At 45.7% G+C, this 22,500-nt stretch overlaps 2 protein-coding genes across 4 annotated transcripts in view; both read right to left on the bottom strand.

Moving 5' to 3' along the window:
• Positions 1–842, bottom strand: part of rin2b (Ras and Rab interactor 2b) — a 30,489-nt gene extending 29,647 nt beyond the window's left edge. Inside the window, exon 1 of the mRNA XM_062544238.1 lies at positions 731–842. Within this exon, the coding sequence (XP_062400222.1) occupies positions 731–784 (54 nt within the window). The 5' untranslated portion in view covers positions 785–842. The remainder of the gene's footprint in view (positions 1–730) is intronic.
• Positions 843–9,410: 8,568 nt separating this feature from the next.
• Positions 9,411–22,500, bottom strand: part of LOC134090795 (sodium/potassium/calcium exchanger 3-like) — a 41,560-nt gene continuing 28,470 nt past the window's right edge. For all 3 annotated transcript variants that reach the window (XM_062544282.1, XM_062544281.1, XM_062544283.1), the window contains 11 exons: positions 21,706–21,780; positions 21,210–21,235; positions 21,045–21,098; positions 20,394–20,524; positions 18,862–19,022; positions 17,946–18,267; positions 17,382–17,548; positions 16,437–16,551; positions 12,499–12,611; positions 11,945–12,010; positions 9,411–11,733 (listed from right to left, as the gene is read on the bottom strand). In XM_062544282.1, the coding sequence (XP_062400266.1) occupies positions 11,581–11,733; positions 11,945–12,010; positions 12,499–12,611; positions 16,437–16,551; positions 17,382–17,548; positions 17,946–18,267; positions 18,862–19,022; positions 20,394–20,524; positions 21,045–21,098; positions 21,210–21,235; positions 21,706–21,780 (1,383 nt within the window). In that variant the 3' untranslated portion in view covers positions 9,411–11,580. The remainder of the gene's footprint in view (positions 11,734–11,944; positions 12,011–12,498; positions 12,612–16,436; positions 16,552–17,381; positions 17,549–17,945; positions 18,268–18,861; positions 19,023–20,393; positions 20,525–21,044; positions 21,099–21,209; positions 21,236–21,705; positions 21,781–22,500) is intronic.

The following is a 22,500-nucleotide window of genomic DNA, read 5'->3' as shown; positions in this document are numbered from 1 at the left end:
AATTTAGGATGGCTTAGGCCTACATAATCGAGAAGAGGGACGCTGGGTGACTGCTGAACAGGCTGGTAAGGGCAGCTGGCTCTGCTGTTGGCATTGAGCTGGAGACACTCACAACAACGGCTGAGAAACGGACCCTGAGAAGGATGCTGGCGATCACGGACAGTCACCGCCATCCACTCGCTCGATAAACACGCTCAATAAACAAACAGAGCATTAAAATCATCTCTCTGCTCTGCAAAGATGTGTCCCCGTTTACAAAAAAGGTCTCTTTGAATGTTCAGCGGTAGATTTCTGTCACTGCCATGCTCAACAGACAGGTTGAGGAGGGGCTTTGTCCCCCCGGACCATCCAACGTTTCAACGCCACACAAAAGGTGAAGGAATAAATGGACTCGTAGAGAAGTGGAGAGAGACGCGGACATACAGTACAGTACAGTCAACAACAGTGAGGAAGTGAGACAAACGATCACAAAAGCAAAGGCATAGAACATGTAGAAAGACTGATAGAAATGGAGAGATAGAGGGAGAGAGAGCTTTCATTTTGTTGTGTCATATACACATCATATAGCTCTGGCAATAGGCCTATTGTAACTTTACAGTCATGCTAATAAATCTCATTACATTTGAATTTGAGAGAGAGATAGAGAGAGAGAGAAAGAAAGAGAGAGAGAGTGAGAGAGAGAAAGAAAGAGAGAGAGAAAGACAGGTTGCCCCACTCCTTCTCTCTTCACCTTAAAGTAGCTGCCCCTCCGGTCCATGTGGCTAGGCAGACTCTTGGGCCTCATGACCTCCCTCTGCACCTCCTCTTTTGTCAGATCCTGGTCCTCCTCCTCTTCCTCCTCCTCCTCCTCCTCCGTCTCCTCCTGGTTCTGCTCCCACTCCCACTCCTGCAGATCATAACATCCATCATCCTCCAGCTCCTGCTCATCTGCGGGCTTGTCCCAGAACATGGCAGTCCAGTCCTGACCTCCAGTCAGTCAATCAGTCCAGTCAGTCATTCAGACCGTCAGTCGGTCAGTGCGCTATCTTAGACTGGTCTCAGACACGAGGACAGGCTTCTCATGTAAGCTTACTGACTGACACACACAGGTCTGGTCTGGTCAATTTTATGCCTCAGCTACAGTATGATAATGCTATCTGTTCTCTCAGCTTCCTGTGTGGGTCAACACATATCTGTGTGTGTGTGTGTGTGTGTGTGTGTGTGTGCGCGCGCATGAAAACGTAGAGAGAGAGAGAGATAGAGAGAGAGAGAGCAGGGGGAGTGGGTGTGTGTTCGTATGATTCAGTGTGTGTGTGTGTGTGTGTACATCTGTTCTGGTGGCAAAAGAGGAACACAAAGTCCCTACCGGTAATTATTTATAGTTTAGATTACGTGCGATACAGTGCAACCTTCAGTCTTCACTGCAACCTGACATTAGGAGGAATAGACCTCTGAAGGTCACCTACAAAAAGTACCTAAAGCTGCCATCTATGGCCATATAAGGAGATCCGGGTGTCTAACTACCTATGCTAAGTTGCATGGCAAGTTAGCTCTGGGGCAGCAAAAAACAAAGTGTGCTGTATGAACCTACCGGAGATGACAGTATCCAATCGAAGGCAGAGGACAAACATGTCTAGAGGAAAACGTTTGCATTTCCGATTTCTTTGTTCCCGCTAGAGTTTAACAGGTCGATTATTCAAAATCTCATATTATTTTCCCATGGGAAAAATCTCAAGATACCAGAGGTCTATACCACTCCCTGGGTCTACCATGAGCACAACATTCAAAATATATTTAAAACACAGCAGCTCCAACTACAAACCAGTAGCCACTTCAGTAGCCACTTACATTCAGTTTCTTGTGTAAAATAGAAAAAAAATAACAAATTATTTCAAACTATTGATAATGATTTTCTTACACTCCTGCCAGCACATCATATGTATACACACTGAAAACATGTGAGCTATGTCAACTTAATTGACCACCTGACTTTAAGATCATAGTCTCTGCTGAGTCTGCTCACTAACCTGTATGAAAACCTGGAAACACACTGAAATTCTCCTGTCTCAATGACAGCACTGTGATACTACAGGCCTATAATCCCTCTCCGAGAAAAGAGGCAGGATTTGGGAGATAATCCACAGGGGATGGAGGAAACACATGTCTCAGGATGGAGTCACTAACAAGCCTCCCGAATCCTTTTAACTGCCTCCAAGTTTTTGTAAGCACACATGCTAAGCTAACTCATCCTCCAGTTCAGCCACAGAGGCCTCCACTTTGAGGGCGTTAACATGACTTACAGTTTTTCATCAGTTGCTCTGATGCATTTTTCAAACTCATAATGAACTTTTGAAACAAATGAAAAGAATGGAACACAGGACAGTAATTTTCATAGGGAGAGTTTATCCTGTCTGTTTCTTGTGTATATATGTATTTTGAATAACTTCAGTCTCCCTTTTGGAGAGTTCTTTGCCTCTCCTCCACTCTCTCTCTCTCTCTCTCTCTCTCTCTCTCTCTCTCTCTCTCTCTCTCTCTCCAACACACACGATTTGTTCCATTTTTCATGCCCTAATGCGGATCTGATGCAATTTCCTGAAAATAAAATACAGATTTTCCGAGGCTCAGTTCACACACCGTTGCGACACCGTCCCTAACAGGTTGGCAGGCCTGGTATGGTATGGGCAGCGATGGGTCAGTCTCGCTCTGAGGCGCCCCTAACAGGTTGGCAGGCCTGTATGGTGACTGATGGCCCAGCGAGAGTCAGCTGCACCCAAACAAGGAGTCGTCTCATGCGCCCGCAACACAGAAACCTGCCAGCGGCACACAGAGCAACAGTGTCCTTTACAAGACAGAGGTTTCCAATGGAACACAAACACACACACACACACATACACACACACACACACACACACACACACACACACACACACACACACACACACACACACACACACACACACACACACACACACACACACACACACACACACACACACACACATGGACACTTACACACATAAACACACATTCTCTCACACACACTTCTCTCTCACACTCTCTCTCTCACACACACACACACACTTTTACACACATATGCATGCACACATACACACATTTTCTCACAAACATTTCGTTCTCTCTCACTCTCTCTTTCTCACACATACAGTGCATCGACCCCACAGCCACACACACTCTCACACATATCCCTCCTCACACATGCATCAGAAACAGAGAGACTGTGAAAAGGTACACCAGTGACTGACATTTACTGCAGCGCTCAAAAGTGGCCACACACCACTGAACAAAACCACTGTGTGTGTTGAGAAACCACTGCAGAACAAGCCAATCACCCTAAAGCTATGGCTCTCAGGAGACACACCCTCTTGCACACACTCACACACCCATCCTTCAAAACAGCGGTTAGGGCAGCTGCGCTCACACACACACACACACACGCACACACGCACACACACACACACGCGCACAGGCACACACACACACACACAAACACAGGGGGCGTTGGAGAGGGCAATGACAGGTCAACTCCCTAGAGAGTCCAGCATCTGAAGCTTGTCCTGTGGATGAGCCTCTGGTGTTTATTTACCCTGAGAAGACCGACAGGAGGCCAAGACACACACTGTTGTTGATTACAGGAGAAGAACTTTCTTTCTTTCTTTCTTTCTTTCTTTCAGTTTCTTTACCATGTTTTCTCTCTCCATGTCTCTCCATTACTCTCTTTCTCTGGCATCCTTTCTTTCTTTCACTCTTACATGCTTGCATTCTTTCCTCCCTCTCAACCTTTATCTCTCTAACCCATTTCTCTCCATCTCTCTCTCTCTCTCTCTCTCTCTCTCTCTCTCTCTCTCTCTCTCTCTCTCTCTCTCTCTCTCTCTCTCTCTCTCTATGCCCATTTCCAGTCAGTAATCTGGAGAGCTATAAACTCTGGGGTAAGGCCCAAAAAGCTCCAGGCCTTAGGGCCTTCCTTTCTGAAGCTCCACTTGATGTCAGCTTAGCAAGCTCACAACCACACACAGACACAGACACAGACACAGACACAGACACACACACACACACACACACACACACACACACACACACACACACACACACACACACACACACACACACACACACACACACACACACACACACACACAGACACACAGACACACACACACACACACACACACACATTAAATGACTTCTACGTGAGTTACAACACAATGCAATTCAATAATTACAGAATGCAAACTATCGAAAGCAAAGCGTCAGAATCACAGACCACACACCTGCAACTGACTGCTTAACCTACCGAAGTAGCCAAAGCCGGAAACAGCGGCGGCAAATGGAACACTCTAGAAACATCACTATCGCCACTAGCAACAGCAGCAGCTGCAGCTGCGTGGTGACACATGGGACCAGTTGCCATACCAAAACAGACTCACTGCAGTCAACAGGGAGGCAGACGGAGGCATGTACACAAAACCCTTCTTCATGGGCTAAACATCCTGCAACAATGCCGTGCCACTGCACTGACCTACTTCTAGAGGAGAGGAGAGAGGACAACATGAGGCAAGGGGAGCAATGCTGCTTTGTTCATATGACTGAGACACCTCATGAGTGAGACATGCCTTAGTGCCTCATTTGAGAGTGAGAGAGAGAGAGAGAGAGAGAGAGAGAGAGAGAGAGTGCGTCAATTCTATGGGGAGTTGTTTATCTAGATAGAGACCTACACAATGTAAATATACTAGAGTTAGCACCCTAGCTAGTTTTCATCTATTGTCCCTACTAGGTAGTCCCTAATGTTGAGGGCTGAACTTACAGTAATCAAAGTATGGTTCCAGATGGCCAAATACATGTACGTCTGTGATGCAAGCTGCCTGTCATGTATCAGTGAGTGGAGAATATACTGTAAGTTAGAGACTGAAGAGGGTTGCAATGGTTTATGTGTCTATGTCTGGGTGACAGAAAGAGAGAGAGAGGAAGAGAGAGGGATAGAGAAAAAGAGAGAGAGAGATGTCTGTGTGTTACCTGTGTTTCTCTGCCTGACTTAATCCCTGTCCCTCTCTAAACTTCTCCCGGGGTCGTGGCCTCCAAACGACCCTCTCAGAGCAACCTGCAGATAAAAAGGAACAAAACAACATGGCGCCTCAAAGGAACACTCAATTACTGGGGACAATAATAGGACTCCATCCTCCCTAGGTATTCCTCTCTCGACCACAAGTGACTCATCGCTTGGACTTGCGGAGCTCTGGTTCTTATTTGACGCCGGCTGCACTCTAAGGCTTTTTGGACGGGCGATGCCTGGTGTCGCCTAACAGCTTCACTGGAACACCATCAGACGGGCCATGACATCATCTTTAGGGGACCAGGTGGTGTGTCTGAGGGCACAGACAGGAAGTGGTGTGGCCACCCTGCCTGGGTTTAGTCTAGCTAGGAGATCAAAAAGACCAGGACTGGGTACCTGTGGAGCTTGACTCAAAATGTGTGGTAGTCACCGTGGAGATTCAATAGTAGAGTGCAGAAAGGCTCTACCCATGAGTTACATTATGGCATTATGGCTTTAAATTATACGGTTGTGCAACACGTGGGGGAGAGTGGTGTGCAGAGTGATGACAAAACACCAAGGTGCTCTCTCTCGCTCTCTCTCTCTCTCTCTCTCTCTCTCTCACACACACACACCCACACCCAAGCACACTCACTCACTCACTCACTCACTCACTCACTCACTCACTCACACACACACGCACACACGCACACACGCACACACGCATACACGCACACACGCACACACACACACACACACACCGAGAAGAAAGAATTTGACCAGGCATGCAGCAACATGCTCATTCAAACGCAAAGGCTTATCTGCAGCAACTCAATCCTTTAGGGATGATTCCATTTTTGGCATAATTTCTGAAGGAATTTCTGTCAATGTTTACTGAGAAGGCAAATCAAAGCATTCGGCCTGTTTCTCATTCAGCCCAGCATTTTCCATCGCCGTAACTTTTCAGAACAACTTCTAACCTCTTAACCGGGGCAGTGGGTCGCCACAACAATTAAGGGGTCTATCTCTACGAGACATCTTAAAAAAAAAAAAAGACATCGCTGTGACAGACAGAAACCACAGCATCGACATTCACACACCATCCCCCCACAACACACACCACCGCATACCCCAACAAGCAGCACAAACCATCCAGCAGAATGAACTGAGGGACCCCAGTGGGGAGCAAGAATGAGGGACAGTTTTGGGGGATCTCAGTACTGGGGACTGGGACTCCATCCAAGAGCTGTCCTTTGCCTGTGACCCCCCCATCCCCCCTCCCCCAATCTCCCAAACCCCACAATTGTCTGTACAGTGAACCCATTCAACATGGGGGTTAATGTAGTACCCTATTAACTCACTGCACAATGCTGTCTGGCCACGCTTGTGCAGATACTGTATATTAGTGAATAGCCGACGGGTGGCTGATTGGGGAATTCTTCTCCACTGCTGCATTCATTAGAGATTGGGGGACAAGAGGCAGATACAGGAGCACTGTCACACCATTAGATCTGCACTGCTCAACCGCCTCATGAAAAGGTCAAAGGTCAGGTCAAATTACGCACCCAAGACTTTCCGCCACACGGAAATTGCGTGATTGAATACCACATAATCAACAAAAAAGTAGATCTTTCTTAAGAGCAAATGAGGCCAAGTGGGAGCAAATGCAAACCCAACATGACACAATACCATTTGCCTGCTGTGTGGTGTTTGCATGTGAGTACATGTAGTGCAATAATTGAGGTGCCAATCGCTGTGTTCATCTGAGTAGTTGTGGTAGTAACACCTTTTCAAAAATTGGTATTTTATGTCATTTATGATAATGCTGCTCACGGTACCAGTCACGGTTGAGGGTGAGGAAGAAAATTGAGGAAGAGGAAGAGTAGTACCACACAAACCCTGATACATCTGTGAAGAGTGTGTTGGTATGTGTGGGTGGTTAAGGGAACTGAAAGCTACATCTCCCGTGGGATGATTATGGCAAGATTCAGGGTAATCCCCCACCTACAGTATGATCGTACCTGCATATCATTAGCATGCCTCAACCAGACCGACCTCATTTCCCCAGACTACAGCTAATCTCCTGCATCAGATTTCAGCGCGGAGGGCTTTCTCTGGAAGAGGGAGTGACGCGGAAACGTACCCAAATAACCTGCACTGACCCGTGGTCTGGCTCCATAGTGTTTCTGTTCTTCTATCTACTCCAGCTGTGGTTAGTGCCGTGCAGATAGCACTGCATGAGTCAAGTCAAGACCTCGGTTTCATCTTGCAATGCAAACAAGCCATTATAAATGTCTAGCTTCAAACGTGTTTACATTTTGTTAAAACAACAGCTAAATAGGGAACAGGAATCCCCCCCCCCCCACCCCCCATATCTCCCCTTTGAATATGAAGAATTGTAATGCGATTAAGAAAATAAACCAAGTAACAACAGCACCCTTACAGTAAAACATGACAAAAACAAAAGAACAAGTGACTGAAAGATGCGGAAGGCAGGGACACAACACAACAAACTCTTCTGATCTGATCGTCCCTTCTGCCCACACCGGCCAGGCTGCTGAGACATAGCCTACAAAAGATAGCCGTGCCTTTGATCTGATGGAGGTCTGTTCCAAGCGGTCTAGAATTAGGCCTACTAGCCCCCTCTCTTGTTGCTCCAATTAGCACAGGCGACGGGCAGGAGCGGAGCCAAGTAGGGGCGCCAAGACAAGAGCTGGTCTCTTAGAGCGCTCGACCGCTTAAGCAGCCTCAGATAAGATCGAGACAGAAGCAGCTTTCACACAGGAATTTGGGGGGATAATTACAAATACTTACAAATACTTCTGTGGATGAGGTTTATAAAACCAACATGCAATTGGATGCATATTTGGATGCATATTTGACATTTATCCCTGTGAGATCAGATTTATAATTATAAATGATTTTCTCTTTTTGTCAGAAAATGAGAAAATGAAATTCTAAAGAAAACCATAGAAAACAAATATTATTGATGCTTATTTCTTAGAGCTTCATCAAACCACTCACTCACTCACTCACTCACTCACTCACTCACTCACTCACACACTCACACACTCACACACACACACACACACACACACACACACACACACACACACAGCAGGTCCAGTTAGGAGGAGGACACAGTTAAGATACATGGCACCTACAATTACTAGCCTACACCACATTATGTAATATGTCTAGGGGGGAGTACCGAGTGCAGTCATGGAAAACAATTGTTTTGTATTCCTCACAGAAAAAGAGCCCTGGCCAGTGAGTCTGAGTTTGAAAAAATAATAAATTGGATATTCACTTGTAATAAACACTGAAAACGGGTCCCACAGTCCCGTTTCCATCGTAACAAATCAAAGCGTAACACTGCAAGCTTTCCTCAGTGTGAAATCGACGGAAACCAGTGTCAGGCACGGCGAGGAACGTAAAGACTACCCCAGGTCATTCAGAGCAAATAATAACGAAGTGGTGTACAACAGCTCAGCTGTCTTTGCTCAGCAGGTCATATGTGTGAACCACGTTAATGAAAACTTTGACAAAGTGAAACTGAAATTGCACCTGACTCAAATATATGTGACTGTTCTCCACTGGCACTGACTCATGGTTTAGGAATGGATTGAGAACTTGAGATAGGCTACTGTAGCCTAACTGTAAGGTCTTATTATGCGCGCGTGCAGACACAGACACAGACACAGACACACACGCACGCACGAGTCGCACACACAAACACAACTACAGCTACCGAAAAATAACTACTCATCACCCTAGTTTGTAACCGGAGTTAAGTATTGAAGTCTTTACGTTATAGTTGACCCACAACAGCCTATAACTGACACGCGAGCACTGTTTTCAGTCAGTCTTTGGAATGCATTGAAATAAGGAAACTAACAGCATACTCTTAACTTTTAGCGTGGTCGTTTTCATTCAGGCATTTACAAAGCTAACGTTACATCATAAACTGTAATGCTACATCAATCTTCCATTGGACCGTGGATGACATAAACCGAGTTGACATACCTCAAATCGCACAACCGACCTGGAACTCCTCTATGTCAGTTGTTGTTAAATCCGTTCAAAGCTGAGGGAACGAATTTATGTACTGCAATAATATGTTGGCCGTGGACTTGCTCCTGTGATGGGCAAACTCCATCTATGGACGAGGCTGTTCTGTGCTGAAGAGTTCGTCTGAAGAAGTCACGTGTTCCGGCATGGAATGTGCTCAACTGATGGGTCATTTAATTCTCACCATTCTTCCAACCAACCGAGCAAAACACGCACTCTACCTTCGTATGCGTCCACGCGTGTTTGAGGGTCTCCATCCGATGTAGTGCCCACACTTACAGCCTATGACAGACAGTCTCCAGACACAATATCCTACTGCATGTAAACCACTTTATTGCCCGAAGGCATCAAACTGTCGTACAAATGGCTTCTTTTGCGCATAAAAATGTCAATGAAATCGCGAACTGAGGACAACAAATGGACATGTTGGAACTAAAAGGAGGTATGATAAGAAACCATAGCCCTAACACCAGTTGACTCTTTTAAACAATTGCAAATATGTTACTGAGATAGTAAACCTATCTTTTTCACTGATATGTACATGGTGATTGATACAGCGCGTTTTAGTCCTTATATGCATTCAGTAGACTTATGAGAAAAGAAACATGCACCAATTTGTCATCTTCCTGAAAGTACCAAAAAAACTGTGTCAACGTTCATTATTACTGATACAAATACAATAATACATATATCACAAAACTGCAAACAACTACATTTAAAACTGTGAAACATTATGACACGACGAGTGACCAAACGGTGTAGTATTAATGATTGGCACTACATAATATTTTTCCTTAACTTTTGATAACATAAAATGACTTCTGATATATATAATAACATCTCGGGGCTATTTGCAGTCATGCATTCACATGTTGTGGTCAACAAATGCTGCGTGTCTGAATTCACAATCACATCAACTTAACTTACCTTTAAATACAATCTTTCCCACAAGACCCCTAAGAGGGATTCACACAGGCCTGTTGCATCCAACTACACTAGCACATTGCCCTCTTGTGGTCGAATCACATGGCCAAAGAACTGCAATTGTTTTTGCAAACCTGGCAATACTTTTACATTTAGAGAATTATACAAAAGAATCTCTTACAGTGTTAAAATATCAACATCTCTATTTCACGTCTTGTCTTTGCAACACTGCGTTTTACAAACAGTTTTATAGGACACTGCATTGTGCCTGACATAATGCAGCCAAATAAATAAAACATAAAGGTCTGCTTAAGTTCAGACGAAAGAGTGCAGAGCGCAGACCACTATCGCATATAAATATGTTTATACATAAATATATACATAAATAAAATATCTTAGGTTTGGTTACTCCAGTGTCTATACCTTTCAGTCTTACATGTATACATTTGTGCCCATACCAATCTTCCTGGGAAAGATGTGTTTTGCACCCTACACTTAAAGTACTTAAGAAAGCCATAGTTGCACCATTTAACTTTAACAACTAAAGGCATAGCATTTTGAAACTATACTGTGGATGACTACCATTTTCATAGGTAATTGTTATATGGAGATCAAACACATATAGTAGTTACTACTGCGACTCCTACGTCTACTGTGCCGTTATGTTAAGAGTGCAGCTTCAACTCCATAAGGTGGCATTGCACAGAATATAAAAAAGATGACCAATAACTTAACACAAACATAAATATCTTAAATAACGCAAAAAAAAACATATCCCCAAAGGCCAGACATTGTGACCCTAACAGTGCAAGGCAAATGCAAAGAAACAACAAACAAACAAACAAACAAATAGCTCTTAAATGTTCAAAAAACACGTTTGGGAGAAGAAAAAAAAACGAAAAAAGGTGCTGTGACTCAGGGTCAAAGTTTCGATTCACTATACACAAAGAACCAGCCGTGTATTTGTGTGTGTTCATTCCGCATTCAGGATTCGCTAAAAAAAATTACAAAGCCCTGATAAGATGAGAAATATTTGGAGATGGTCCTAGTCCTGACATTCAATAAATATATACACAGAACGATCCAGTTTTTCCAAGGAGTCAGACCATGTTTGTCCCAAAAGTCTGAGTCTCTCCTAATTGATTTTGAAGGGAACGAATCCATTCTTCAGTTACCATAGTAACTTAAGTGCTGGTAAAAAAAAAACACAGCAGCCTCAAACATTGTGACTTTTCGACTCTTCTTTAAGCATAGGTCCTTTCTGTCTATCGATACATGCAGTCTTCGTTTTCTTCCTGCCTTCAAGTATTTTCCTTAATGAATCAAGCAAGCGCCCATGAGGCATCAGGCCTCTATTGCACCAAAGAATCAAACTTCTTTTCTATAACTCCTCCAAAAACACAAACAAGGGTCAAAACCCATCCACCAATCGTGAGTCAATCGATCCATCCATTTTTTGACTGTGAACCATCTTCCTGACGACAACAGGAAGTGATGTGAGCAAAGGCTTGCGGGGGGTTTTGGGGTAGAAGAAGCCAAGAGGAGGGCGGTCGGGACAGTCAGATGATCTCTCGGCACATGGGGAGGTTGACGAACATGAAGACGTTGAACTCGATGAGGATGGAGAAGCACAAGAAGACGGCGTACGTCAGCAGACAGATCAGGCCCAGCCTCTTGTCCAGCGTCCACTTATTCAAGTGCACTCCCACCACCTGAGAGAGAGAGAGAGAGAGGGAGGGGGGGGAGGGGAAGAGAGGAGGAGAGGGGGAGAGAGAGGAAGAAAGAGATAGAGAGAGAGAGGATGGGGGAGAAACAGTGAGAAGAATGGAGAAAAAGAGAGCATTTTCAAGCACTGTTTTGCTTTTCTGAGAAAAGAAAGGATACCGTTATTCAAAATTCAGTGAAAAGATGTTAAACTCTTACCGTGAAGAACACTGAAGCCAGTAGTAGAATTACTGAGAAGATGAGTCCTCTGCTGTTCAAGTGGACCTGATAGACAGAGGGCACAACCACAATATATTTAAAAAATGTTCAACACACTAACAAACCTCATGAACTGTAAGCATAACACACTACTGCAATAAAACATCTGCCATTTGGACTATAATATGAAAATACTTAAAATGAATGCAGTGAAAACAACACAACTTCCATTGTTTTTTTAAACACATCTCTGTGTCCAGATAGGGTCAACACAGTTTGTGTTGTAACTTGTTTCCTTTTTTGTTTGTTGCGACAAAATGTATTAAAAATAGAACACAACTCACATTGAAAACAACTCAACCTGCGTTGTATTTTAACACAACTCTGTGTCCAGATAGGGACAACACATTCATTTTTAGAGTGTATAAATAATATAAAAAATAGAAATACATATATCATAACACAGGTGCACACTGCACAGTCAATACACTAGACTATAGAGTAAGTGAGTTCCATGAGGCTAGCCCAGGCACGCACAGGAGAGGGCAACTCACGTAGGAGCCGTAGTCTATGGCCAGCGTCTGCAGGGCCCAGGGCAGGCCCAGGCCCACCAGGATATCAAACACGTTGGAGCCGATGGAGTTGGAGATGGCCATGTCCCCCATGCCTGCATAGCAGTAGCAGAACACAGTCACACACACAACATGGAGGGGGCCTACACACATCACACACACAACACCGAGGGGGCCTTCACACATCACACACACAACACTGAGGGGGCCTACACACATCACACACACACAACACTGAGGGGGCCTACACACATCACACACACAACACTGAGGGCGCCTACACACATCTCACACACAACACTGAGGGGGCCTACACACATCTCACACACACAACACCGAGGGGGCCTACACACATCACACACACAACACCGAGGGGGCCTACACACATCACACACACAACACTGAGGGGGCCTACACACATCACACACACAACACTGAGGGGGCCTACACACATCTCACACACAACACCGAGGGGGCCTACACACATCTCACACACATAACACTGAGGGGGCCTACACACATCACACACACAACACCGAGGGGGCCTACACACATCACACACACAACACCGAGGGGGCCTACACACATCACACACACAACACTGAGGGGGCCTACACACATCACACACACACAACACCGAGGGGGCCTCCACACATCTCACACACAACACCGAGGGGGCCTACACACATCACACACACAACACCGAGGGGGCCTACACACATCACACACACAACACCGAGGGGGCCTACACACATCACACACACAACATGGAGGGGGGCCTACACACATCACACACACAACATCGAGGGGGCCTACACACATCACACACACAACACTGAGGGGGCCTACACACATCACACACACAACACTGAGGGGGCCTACACACATCACACACACAACACTGAGGGGGCCTACACACATCACACATCACACACACAACACTGAGGGGGCCTACACACATCACACACACAACACTGAGGGGGCCTACACACATCACACATACGTACATCACAGTTGACTATTCATAAGGAGGACATAAGACTAATACAGGGCTCTTCAATTAGCGGCCCGCGGGCCGGATCCGGCCCCCGAGATACTTTGTGGTGGCCCTTGAAGTGTTGGCTGATGTTATATAAGCAAATCCATATTCGGTAGAGACGTAAATAGCTGGTGGAAAGCACAATAATGGAGGTACAGCGATAGGCTACACTGCGAGTAGCGCCTATAAATAATGTTCTGTGTGGTGCGTTGCCGTTGTAGGCTACTGTGTTACTGGGTATTATTCAAAGACGTTACTTGTGCCTTGCTTCGTTTTTACGCAGCGTCACCAACATGTTGACGTGCGCCAAATCCAAGTTGTTTTCCTCAAAGCATGAAGCATTTTTGGTGCATGAAATCTCACCGGTAGTGTGCCTCTCCAGTCTAAGCATATCCTCGCGAAAACATTCGCCACTCGTAATGCTATTGAGGCAAATAGGAGTCGGTTTAAAAGTTTAACTTTGGTGGCATCAGTTCTGTTTCATGCGCTCACTCGCTCGGAAGTCCTGCAGCCACTGCACCTCAGCCAACTGCACGTAATGTTTAGAACGAGTTGAACATAAGTTCCATTTTAGCTCAGTTTCAAGGTAAATTGCCACTACGTTGGAGTATATAAGCTACAAACATTTTAACGGGTTTGACCACGCAAATATTCAGTGTGAATCTGTGAAACTAATACACATCCATCGCCTTGATGTCAAGTCCACTGTAAGTAACATTGATTTGCGAACACGTTCATCAAATTGAAATGGTGGGAACGTTAAATGTACACGTATGTTGAGAAGAGTTAAATATGCGACCGATTACGCACATTCATTTCTTTTGAGCACCGTTTGAAACCTGTTTGTACCCATTGGAAATTGTATGGACTTAGCAGTTACTGCGCAAAGCTCAGATTCCATTGCTGTTAATGTTATCACAGATTTCATATTAGCCATATTAGCAATGTAGATCCAGTGTCACATTCCCAATGCCTACCACTGTGGTAGTGGCCTGTGGCAGAAATATTCCCAAAACACAAATACAACAAAATAACCACCAAAAAAACTATATTTACAAAATGCAACATATTAGCAATATAGATCCAGTGTCACCTTCCCAATGTTGACCTACCACTGTGGTAGTCTGGGCCTGTGGCAGAAATATTCCCAAAACACAAATAGAACAAATAAGTAACCACCAAAAAACGCTATTATGCTTCTACAAAATGCAACATATTAGCAATATAGATCCAGTGTCACCTTCCCAATGTTGGCCAACCACTGTGGTAGGCTGGGCCTGTGGCAGAAATATTCCCAAAACACAAATAACCAACAAAAAACGATATTATGCATTTACAAAATGCAACATTTGAACACCCATATTGGTGCTGTAGTTTATTCATTTGTACGTGATTACTCATATTTCAAGCGGTATTTCTCCGGCCCCCCAGTTGTGATACTTTTCATGAACTGGCCCCTATTACAAACTAATTGAATAGCCCTGGACTAATACTTTAGAATGCACAGTTCCACAGTCAAAGGGCCGTTCACACCAAGAACGATAACTATAACGATAACTATAAACTGTAACGTTCACACATAAACTATAACAATAATGTCATGAAGAATGATATCGTTGGGGATCACTTTCAGAGCGATTTTGAGAACGATAAAAAGCTAACACAGCCACTCAGTACCCATAATATTTTAGGCATCATATTCATTAACACGAAGAGAGACTTTTCTTATCGTTGGCCAGTGTGGACGCTTTTATGGTTATGGTTATGGTTATGGTTATGGTTATGGTTATGGTTATGGTTATCTTTCTTGGTGTGCTGCTTCACAGCTAAGTATACTGTACCTGTAAGTTTAAGTTAACAACACAGTTAACTATTTATAAGGCGTGCATAGCATGTACTGTACAATGTAAAGTTCTACAGTTAACAGCTATGTATACGATAACAACACAGTTAACAACTATTTATTAGGAATAAAAGAATAATCTGTAGAATGCTGTAACATATTCCAAATTAGGAATTAGGAATTCGGAATTCGGAATTACTATTTAGTATAAGTGGCATACTGTACTGTATCTGTTCTGAATTATGCAATAGACAATAGCACGTTATTAATGCTTATCTCCCTCAACAATGGAATTCTCTTCTCTGATTGGCTGATGGGGTGGCCATTAACTTCGTATAACCTGCTACCTTTGAAGTAGTTCCCGTATCACACGTGAATATTAATTCGCCAAACTCGTTGCGAAGTTTAAATGAACTGTCACGTTGCATCCAAGCTGAAATACAGACGTGCAGAACCATAGTAGGCTAACATTGTAGCATATGACGGAGGTGGATTGTAGGCCTAGCTAGTTGGATGCCATGTAGGCTATAAAAGTAGCGATCTTTCAAAGTTAAAGTTAATCAGAATCCTGGGATATGCCCGCTTGACAACGGGAGAGATAGAACTAACGACTGGCTTTTGGCCGTAGCAACCAGCCATTTAGAACTAACGACTGGCTTTTGGCCATAGCAACCATCCATTTAGAACTAGTAACGGCAGTTTTGTCCTGCAAGTAGAAAGTTGATATGTGGCGGAAAGTAGTCCCACAGTCAAGACAGTTTTAGCGATGTTTACGGACGCAACGGTGGAATAAAACTATGTTCTAAATATACAGGTTATGAATACAAACGGGAGATAAGCGGGATAACGGCCTTCGAGGTCGACCGGTTCGATGGAAATAATGGCACGGCGGAGGTAACTCCGTCTCCGTGCTTCGCACGTCGCCGGAGTTCTAGACCTCCACCTAGCCATTATTTCCATCGAACCGGTCACCTCGTCGGCCGTTATCCCTTACATATGGTGCGTGGTGACATGACAAGGTGTGTAGAGTGTGCCAACCTTGGCGTGCCACAATGAGACTGGCCATGCAGTCCGGGACACTGGTGCCAGCTGCTAGGAACGTGATGCCCATGATGACGTCAGGGATGCCCAGAGTGTACCCAATCACAGTCACCTACGGGGAGAGGGGGCGCACGATGCCAACAAACATGAGATGCTGAAACGCCTCGCTCCTCAGATACCCATCTGCTGCTACCAGTTCTCACACACACACACACACACACACACACACAGTTAACACACACACACACACACACACGCAGTTCACGCACACACACACACACGCGCAGTTCACGCACACACACACACACACACACACACAGTTCACGCACACACACACACCAACACAGTTAACACACATACACAGTTAGCACACACACAGTTCATACACACACAGTTCAACACACACAGTTCAACACACACACACACACACACACACACACACACACACACATAGTTCAAACAGGCTGAGTGTGCAGAGAAGAAACATCTGAGTAATCAGAAACACAACAGTCTGCTAAATAAAGTTCAAAATATATTTTTATGCCTCTGAAAAAAACAGAAGGATAAAACATGTTGGTCCATGACAGTTTGAGACTATAAAGGTCCTGGTAGAGTCACAGATGTTGGTGTGCTGACCTGTGTGTTTAAATTTATATCTGTGTGTGTGTGTATGCGTGTGTGTGTGTGTCCATAGAACAGCATGTGCATGCGTGCTTAAAAGTGTGCGTGTGTGTGTGTGTGTATCTCTCCATGTGTGTGTGTGTATGTGTGTGTATGTATGTGTCTACCGTACATGTGTGTCTCTCTGTGTGTTTGTTTGTGTGTGTTTGTTTGTGTGTGTGTGTGTGTGTGTGTGTGTGTATCTCTATGTGTGTGTATGTATGTGTCTATATGTGTGTGTCTGTCTGTGTGTGTGTGTGTGTGTGTGTGTGTGCTACGTACCATCCACACCATGATGTAGGAGAAGCCTGCGATCCAGACGGTGGACATGACGAAGGTGACCATGAACCAGCGCTCCCAGGCCGGCTTGGCACAGTTGGGCACGGAGAAGAACAGCACCAGGGACAGGGGCCACATGAGCAGCCACTTCAGCTTGTTGAAGAAGCCCGCTGCAGACACACACACACACATCAGCAGTCAATATACAGTATATATACACACACACACACACACACACACACACACACACGCTTAGAGACACAGAGAAAGACACACACAGACACACAGAGAAAAGCACATATAGAGAGAGGCACATAGAGAGAGAGAGAGAGAGAGAGAGAGAGACACATACATACATACACACACACACACACACACACACACAAAGAAAGACACACACACACACACACACACACACACACACAGAGAGCGAGAGAGAGACCACACTCCTCAGTCTCAACACGGAGGGGGCCTACACACAGTCTCTCTGTGTCCCTCTGGTCCCCTCTGGACACATCAGACCAACAGCTGGACCCTCGGAGCAGTCGTCCACTCTCGTCCTCTCACCTGGCACGTGGAACGGCACCAGTGGCCCTCCCTCGCCGTCGTCTCCGTCCTCCTCGTCGTTCTCGTTGTTCTCGTTGTCCTCGTTCTCGTTCTCCGTCTCGTCCCCCCGGTCCCTCCGCCCCGACTTCGCCCCCGCGCCGCCGCCACCGCCACCGCCGCCGCCCCCGAAACCGTCGTCCTTGCGCGTGGCGTAGCGGCCGTTCAGACCGCCCTGGTCGATGACGCTCAGGCCGTTCTCCAGGCCCCGCCGGTCGTAGGCGCGTCCACCCGCCATGTCCACCTCGCTGCAGCTGAACGACCTGCTGTTGGACAGACGCTGTCTCTGGGGAGGGGACCAAACACACACTCAATAAGCCAATCAGGTCGCTGTGTCAGTGAGTCAATCAATCAGCCAATCAGGTCACTGTGTCAGTTAGTCAATCAATCAGCCAATCAGGTCACTGTGTCAGTGAGTCAATCAATCAGCCAATCAATCAATCAATCAATCAATCAATCAATCAGTTCACAGAAACAGTGAGTCAATCAATCATCAATGAATCAATCAGGTCAGTGAGTCAATCCATCAGCCAATCGATCAATCAATCGATTAATCAACCAACCAATTCTTCAATCAACTGTTCAATTAACTGACCAATCAATCAATTAGTCACTTCATTTTATCAACAATAAACACATTTAACTGGCAACCACTGATCTAAAATAAAATATGGGTTCACTCAAATCTAACCTTCCACTTTTGAGTTCAGCAAAATAAAACATTTTGTATGAAGCACTAAGGCATCACATTCATACTGTACTTGCATCAGTACTATATGTCTCTCTCTTGCCCCCTCTTTCCCTCTACTCCCTCTCCCCCTCTCTCTCTCCATCTCTCTCTCTCTCTCTCTCTCTCTCTCTCTCTCTCTCTCTCTCTCACCTCGGTGATGAGCAGGCGTGAGGCCATGGTGAGGCGCGTGCGCGGCGAGAAGTGGTCGGTGATCATCACCCTCAGGCCGACCTCGGAGAAGGAGAGCTGGTGGGGGTACGCCGACAGCAGCTCATCCACCATCAGCACCGACGGCTGAGACTGGAAGTTAGCTGGAGGGAAAGAGAGAGAGAGAAAGAGAGAGAGGGGGGGGGAGAGAAAGGGAAGAGGGAAGAGAGAGAGGAGAAAGAGAGAGAGAGGGAAAGGGAAGAGGGAAGAGAGAGGGGAGAAAGAGAGAGAGGGAAAGAGAGCACATAGAGGGAAAGGGAAGACGAGAGAGAGGAGAGAGAGAAGGGGAAAAGAGAAAGAGAGAGACAGGAGAGAGAGAGTGGAAAGACAGAGAGAAAAAAAAAGAATAAAGAGGGAGAGAAAAGACAGTAAATGGTAAGCTGGTGTACAGCTGTTTTGTGCAAATTTGCTAGGAGCCTGCTAATTTAGTTCAGCTATTCACAATAAGCGAAGCACAGAGATTAATAGAGAATAGAAGGGTAGAAGAAAGGGAAAAAGAAACGACGGAATGAACGAGGGAAGGAACAACACAATGAAGAAATGAAAAAAGAAGAGAAATAGGATGGAGGGATCAGAAAAGTGAAGACTAAATGAGAGACAGAGTGAGTGAAGACTAGCAGGAGGGACTACACCAGGCGTGTGACTGAAGCATTCAGTTTGCGTTGCATCCACTGCAACCACTATGATCAATTGAAACTGGCTACACCAGACGTGATAACGACGCGTGCGTACGTGAAAAATAAAATAAAATAGACCAGCCCTCTAAAATAGTTTTTTGGACGAGTCACGAACGGAACGTTTTAGTTCCACGTCCCGTGTAACCCCCCTGTAAGCGACAAGACAGAGATAAAGTCTGATGAAAGACGACAGAGCAACAGGACCAAAGCGGTAGATAAAACAGAGTGGCGACACTCCCATAGACCTCCATAGGAAAAAATGGCAGCGCTTTTTCCAGGCTATTTCCTCGTTATGGGGCTTTTGGAACTGTTTACAGCCAATCTCTTGGTCAGTAGTCAATGAGTTAATTGATTACACCTTCCAGCATCGGAAGTACATCCCCTCCTGAGATTCAGCCATTCAGCACAGGTTTTTTTGGAACTTTTGATCGTGGCGGCAACATCAAAGAGTGTCGCAACTCTCTCTTTCTATGGATCTGAACAGGACGAGAGAGAGACAGAGACACACACGGAACGTTTTAGTTCCACGTCCCGTGTAACCCCCCCTGTAAGCGACAAGACAGAGATAAGTCTGATGAAAGACGACAGAGCAACAGGACTCGAGAGAGAGAGAGAGAGAGAGAGAGAGAGAGAGAGAGAGACAGAGACAGAGAGACAGAGAGACACACACAGAGTGGAAAGGCTGAGTCCAGTGGTGCTGGACTGAGAGCCTCCAGTAACCTGCGGGGTGTCTGATAACTGGGAACCACCGCGGCTGGACTCCCGCGGTCACTACTCCCGCGGTCGCTCCCGCGGTACCTTTCTTTAGCAGGACCGCCGTGGCGTCGCAGGTCAGGTCCTCCATGTCCGTGCTGCCCGTCAGCCCGTTGGACAGGTTCCCCGAGCTCTTCTTCCTCCGCTCCAGGTAGCGCTGGGCACGCGAGTTAAACCTGAACACACACACACAAACACACACACACACACACACACACAGAGATACACACAATGACAGACAGGCAGACACACACACAGAGACACAGACAGACAGAAACATAGACAGACAGTTAGACCAACAGACACAAACACACAGACACACACATCAGGTCCTTTGATATTTCTACCAAACACCAAAGAAAACATCAGAGTGAACTCACCCCTCTCCCCTCCTCTCCCCTCCGTCCTGTCCCTCAAACATTCATCCCATTCCTCCATCTCTCTTGCACCCCTCTCTCCCTTCACTGATTGATCAGAACAGTTTTGTAATGGTTCAGGGGCGACAGGCATGCTGAGCTTTGTTTGTTTACAGTTTACAGATACAGGGCGGTGGACAAAAAAGCAGGATTTTGTCTTTACGGTGTATTCACATATTACAACATATTCCCAGATTACAAATCCACCGAATCCCATCCCCTGGCATCTGCAGTAATCCCATCCCCAGTGTGTTGAGAGTGGCCGGTGAGTGACCCTTACTTCATGATGAGGATGTAGAAGAAATACAGCACGACCAGGACCAGCGATTCCCACCTGTAAAAAATAAAACAACTGGAATCTACAGTAACGGCACGTATCCTGTGTCTTAGATTAAGGACATTTAAAAAAAGGTATAGTGGTGGAGAAAAAGAGAGAGACACCCACCATGACACCTTCTCGTCGTAAATGAACTTCAAAGAGAAGAAGAGACATCATGTCACCACATCTATATTTAAATATCTACACATCATCAACTCATCAGACTATTCGCTCCCATGGAACTGGACCAATGAAAAATGAACTTTTCACCACTAGGGGGCCTCCTTGCACTGATGTTTACTGTAGACAGAGTAACCCCTGCTGGGGTGGTGGTGGGGGGTCATACAGTATTCAGCTGTAAGGAGCAAAGGAGGGTAATCTAACATCTAATGGAACGTGAAACAAATGACAACATTTTCACATGTAACAGAAGACAGGGCTGACCCTGCAAGAACACAAGACCTGATCACCACAGACTGGTTGTTACAGTAAGTGTGTATCATGCTGTGTGACCCACTGATGTAGTGTAGTGTCTGAATGTGTGTGTGTGTGTGTGTGTGTGTGTGCGTGTGTGTGTGTGTGTGTGTGTGTGTGTGCGCGTGTGTGTGTGTGTGTCACTCACCACGATCAGCGCGATCACTGAGATGGTGTAACAGGCGGAGTCTCTCAAGAGAGCCCAGTGGGTGAGCTTCACAGCCTGCGAGGAGGTCAACCATGTCAACAACACGATCAGGCGCTCTACTCAGAAACACGCGTCTCTCTCTGGTCAATTACAGCTCAAGTCAAACGTCTAATTCATTCACACTGTTTATTCCCCCCCCCCCAGATCCTTCTCTGAAAACACAACCATTCTTGGTAAAAGATTATTAGGATTTTCACATGTAAGCACGAGTCCCTCTGTTACATAAAATGCAATCTGTGATGACATCTCAGTGACATTGTCAATGTCTTGTTTGTGTCTTTGGAGGCCAATTCTGCTTCCATTGCAGTGTCACTGGGATGGTAGAACTGACCCCTTAGAAGCCACTGTTCTGGGATCAGTGGAGGAGGAGATATTCTTAAGAGATCAAGACTCAAGGTAAACCTGGCACCATCATCTCCTTCCCTTCTTCCATCCTCTCTCTCTCTGTATCCTTTTCTCTCTCTCTCTCTCTCTCCAGTCTCTACTGTCCCTTGATCCCCTCTGTCATGTTCTCCCCCTCTTCTTTGCTCTCCTACCTGCTCTCTTTTCATCCCTCTCAACCTATCCCCCTCTTCTCCCTCTCTCCTTCTCTTTCTCTCTCTCCCTCCCTCCCTCCACTCTCCTCTCTCTCCCTCTCTCTCCCCCTCTGTCATGCTCTTCTCCTCTTCTTTGCTCTCCTACCTCCTCTCTCTCCATCCCTTTCACCCTATCTCCCTCTCTTGCTCTCCTACCTCC

Source organism: Sardina pilchardus, chromosome 1, assembly GCF_963854185.1.
Source record: "Sardina pilchardus chromosome 1, fSarPil1.1, whole genome shotgun sequence".
Classification (NCBI taxonomy): Eukaryota; Metazoa; Chordata; class Actinopteri; order Clupeiformes; family Clupeidae; genus Sardina; species Sardina pilchardus.
The sequence above is the reverse complement of the archived record's forward strand: the minus strand, read 5'-3'. Positions and strand labels throughout refer to the sequence as shown.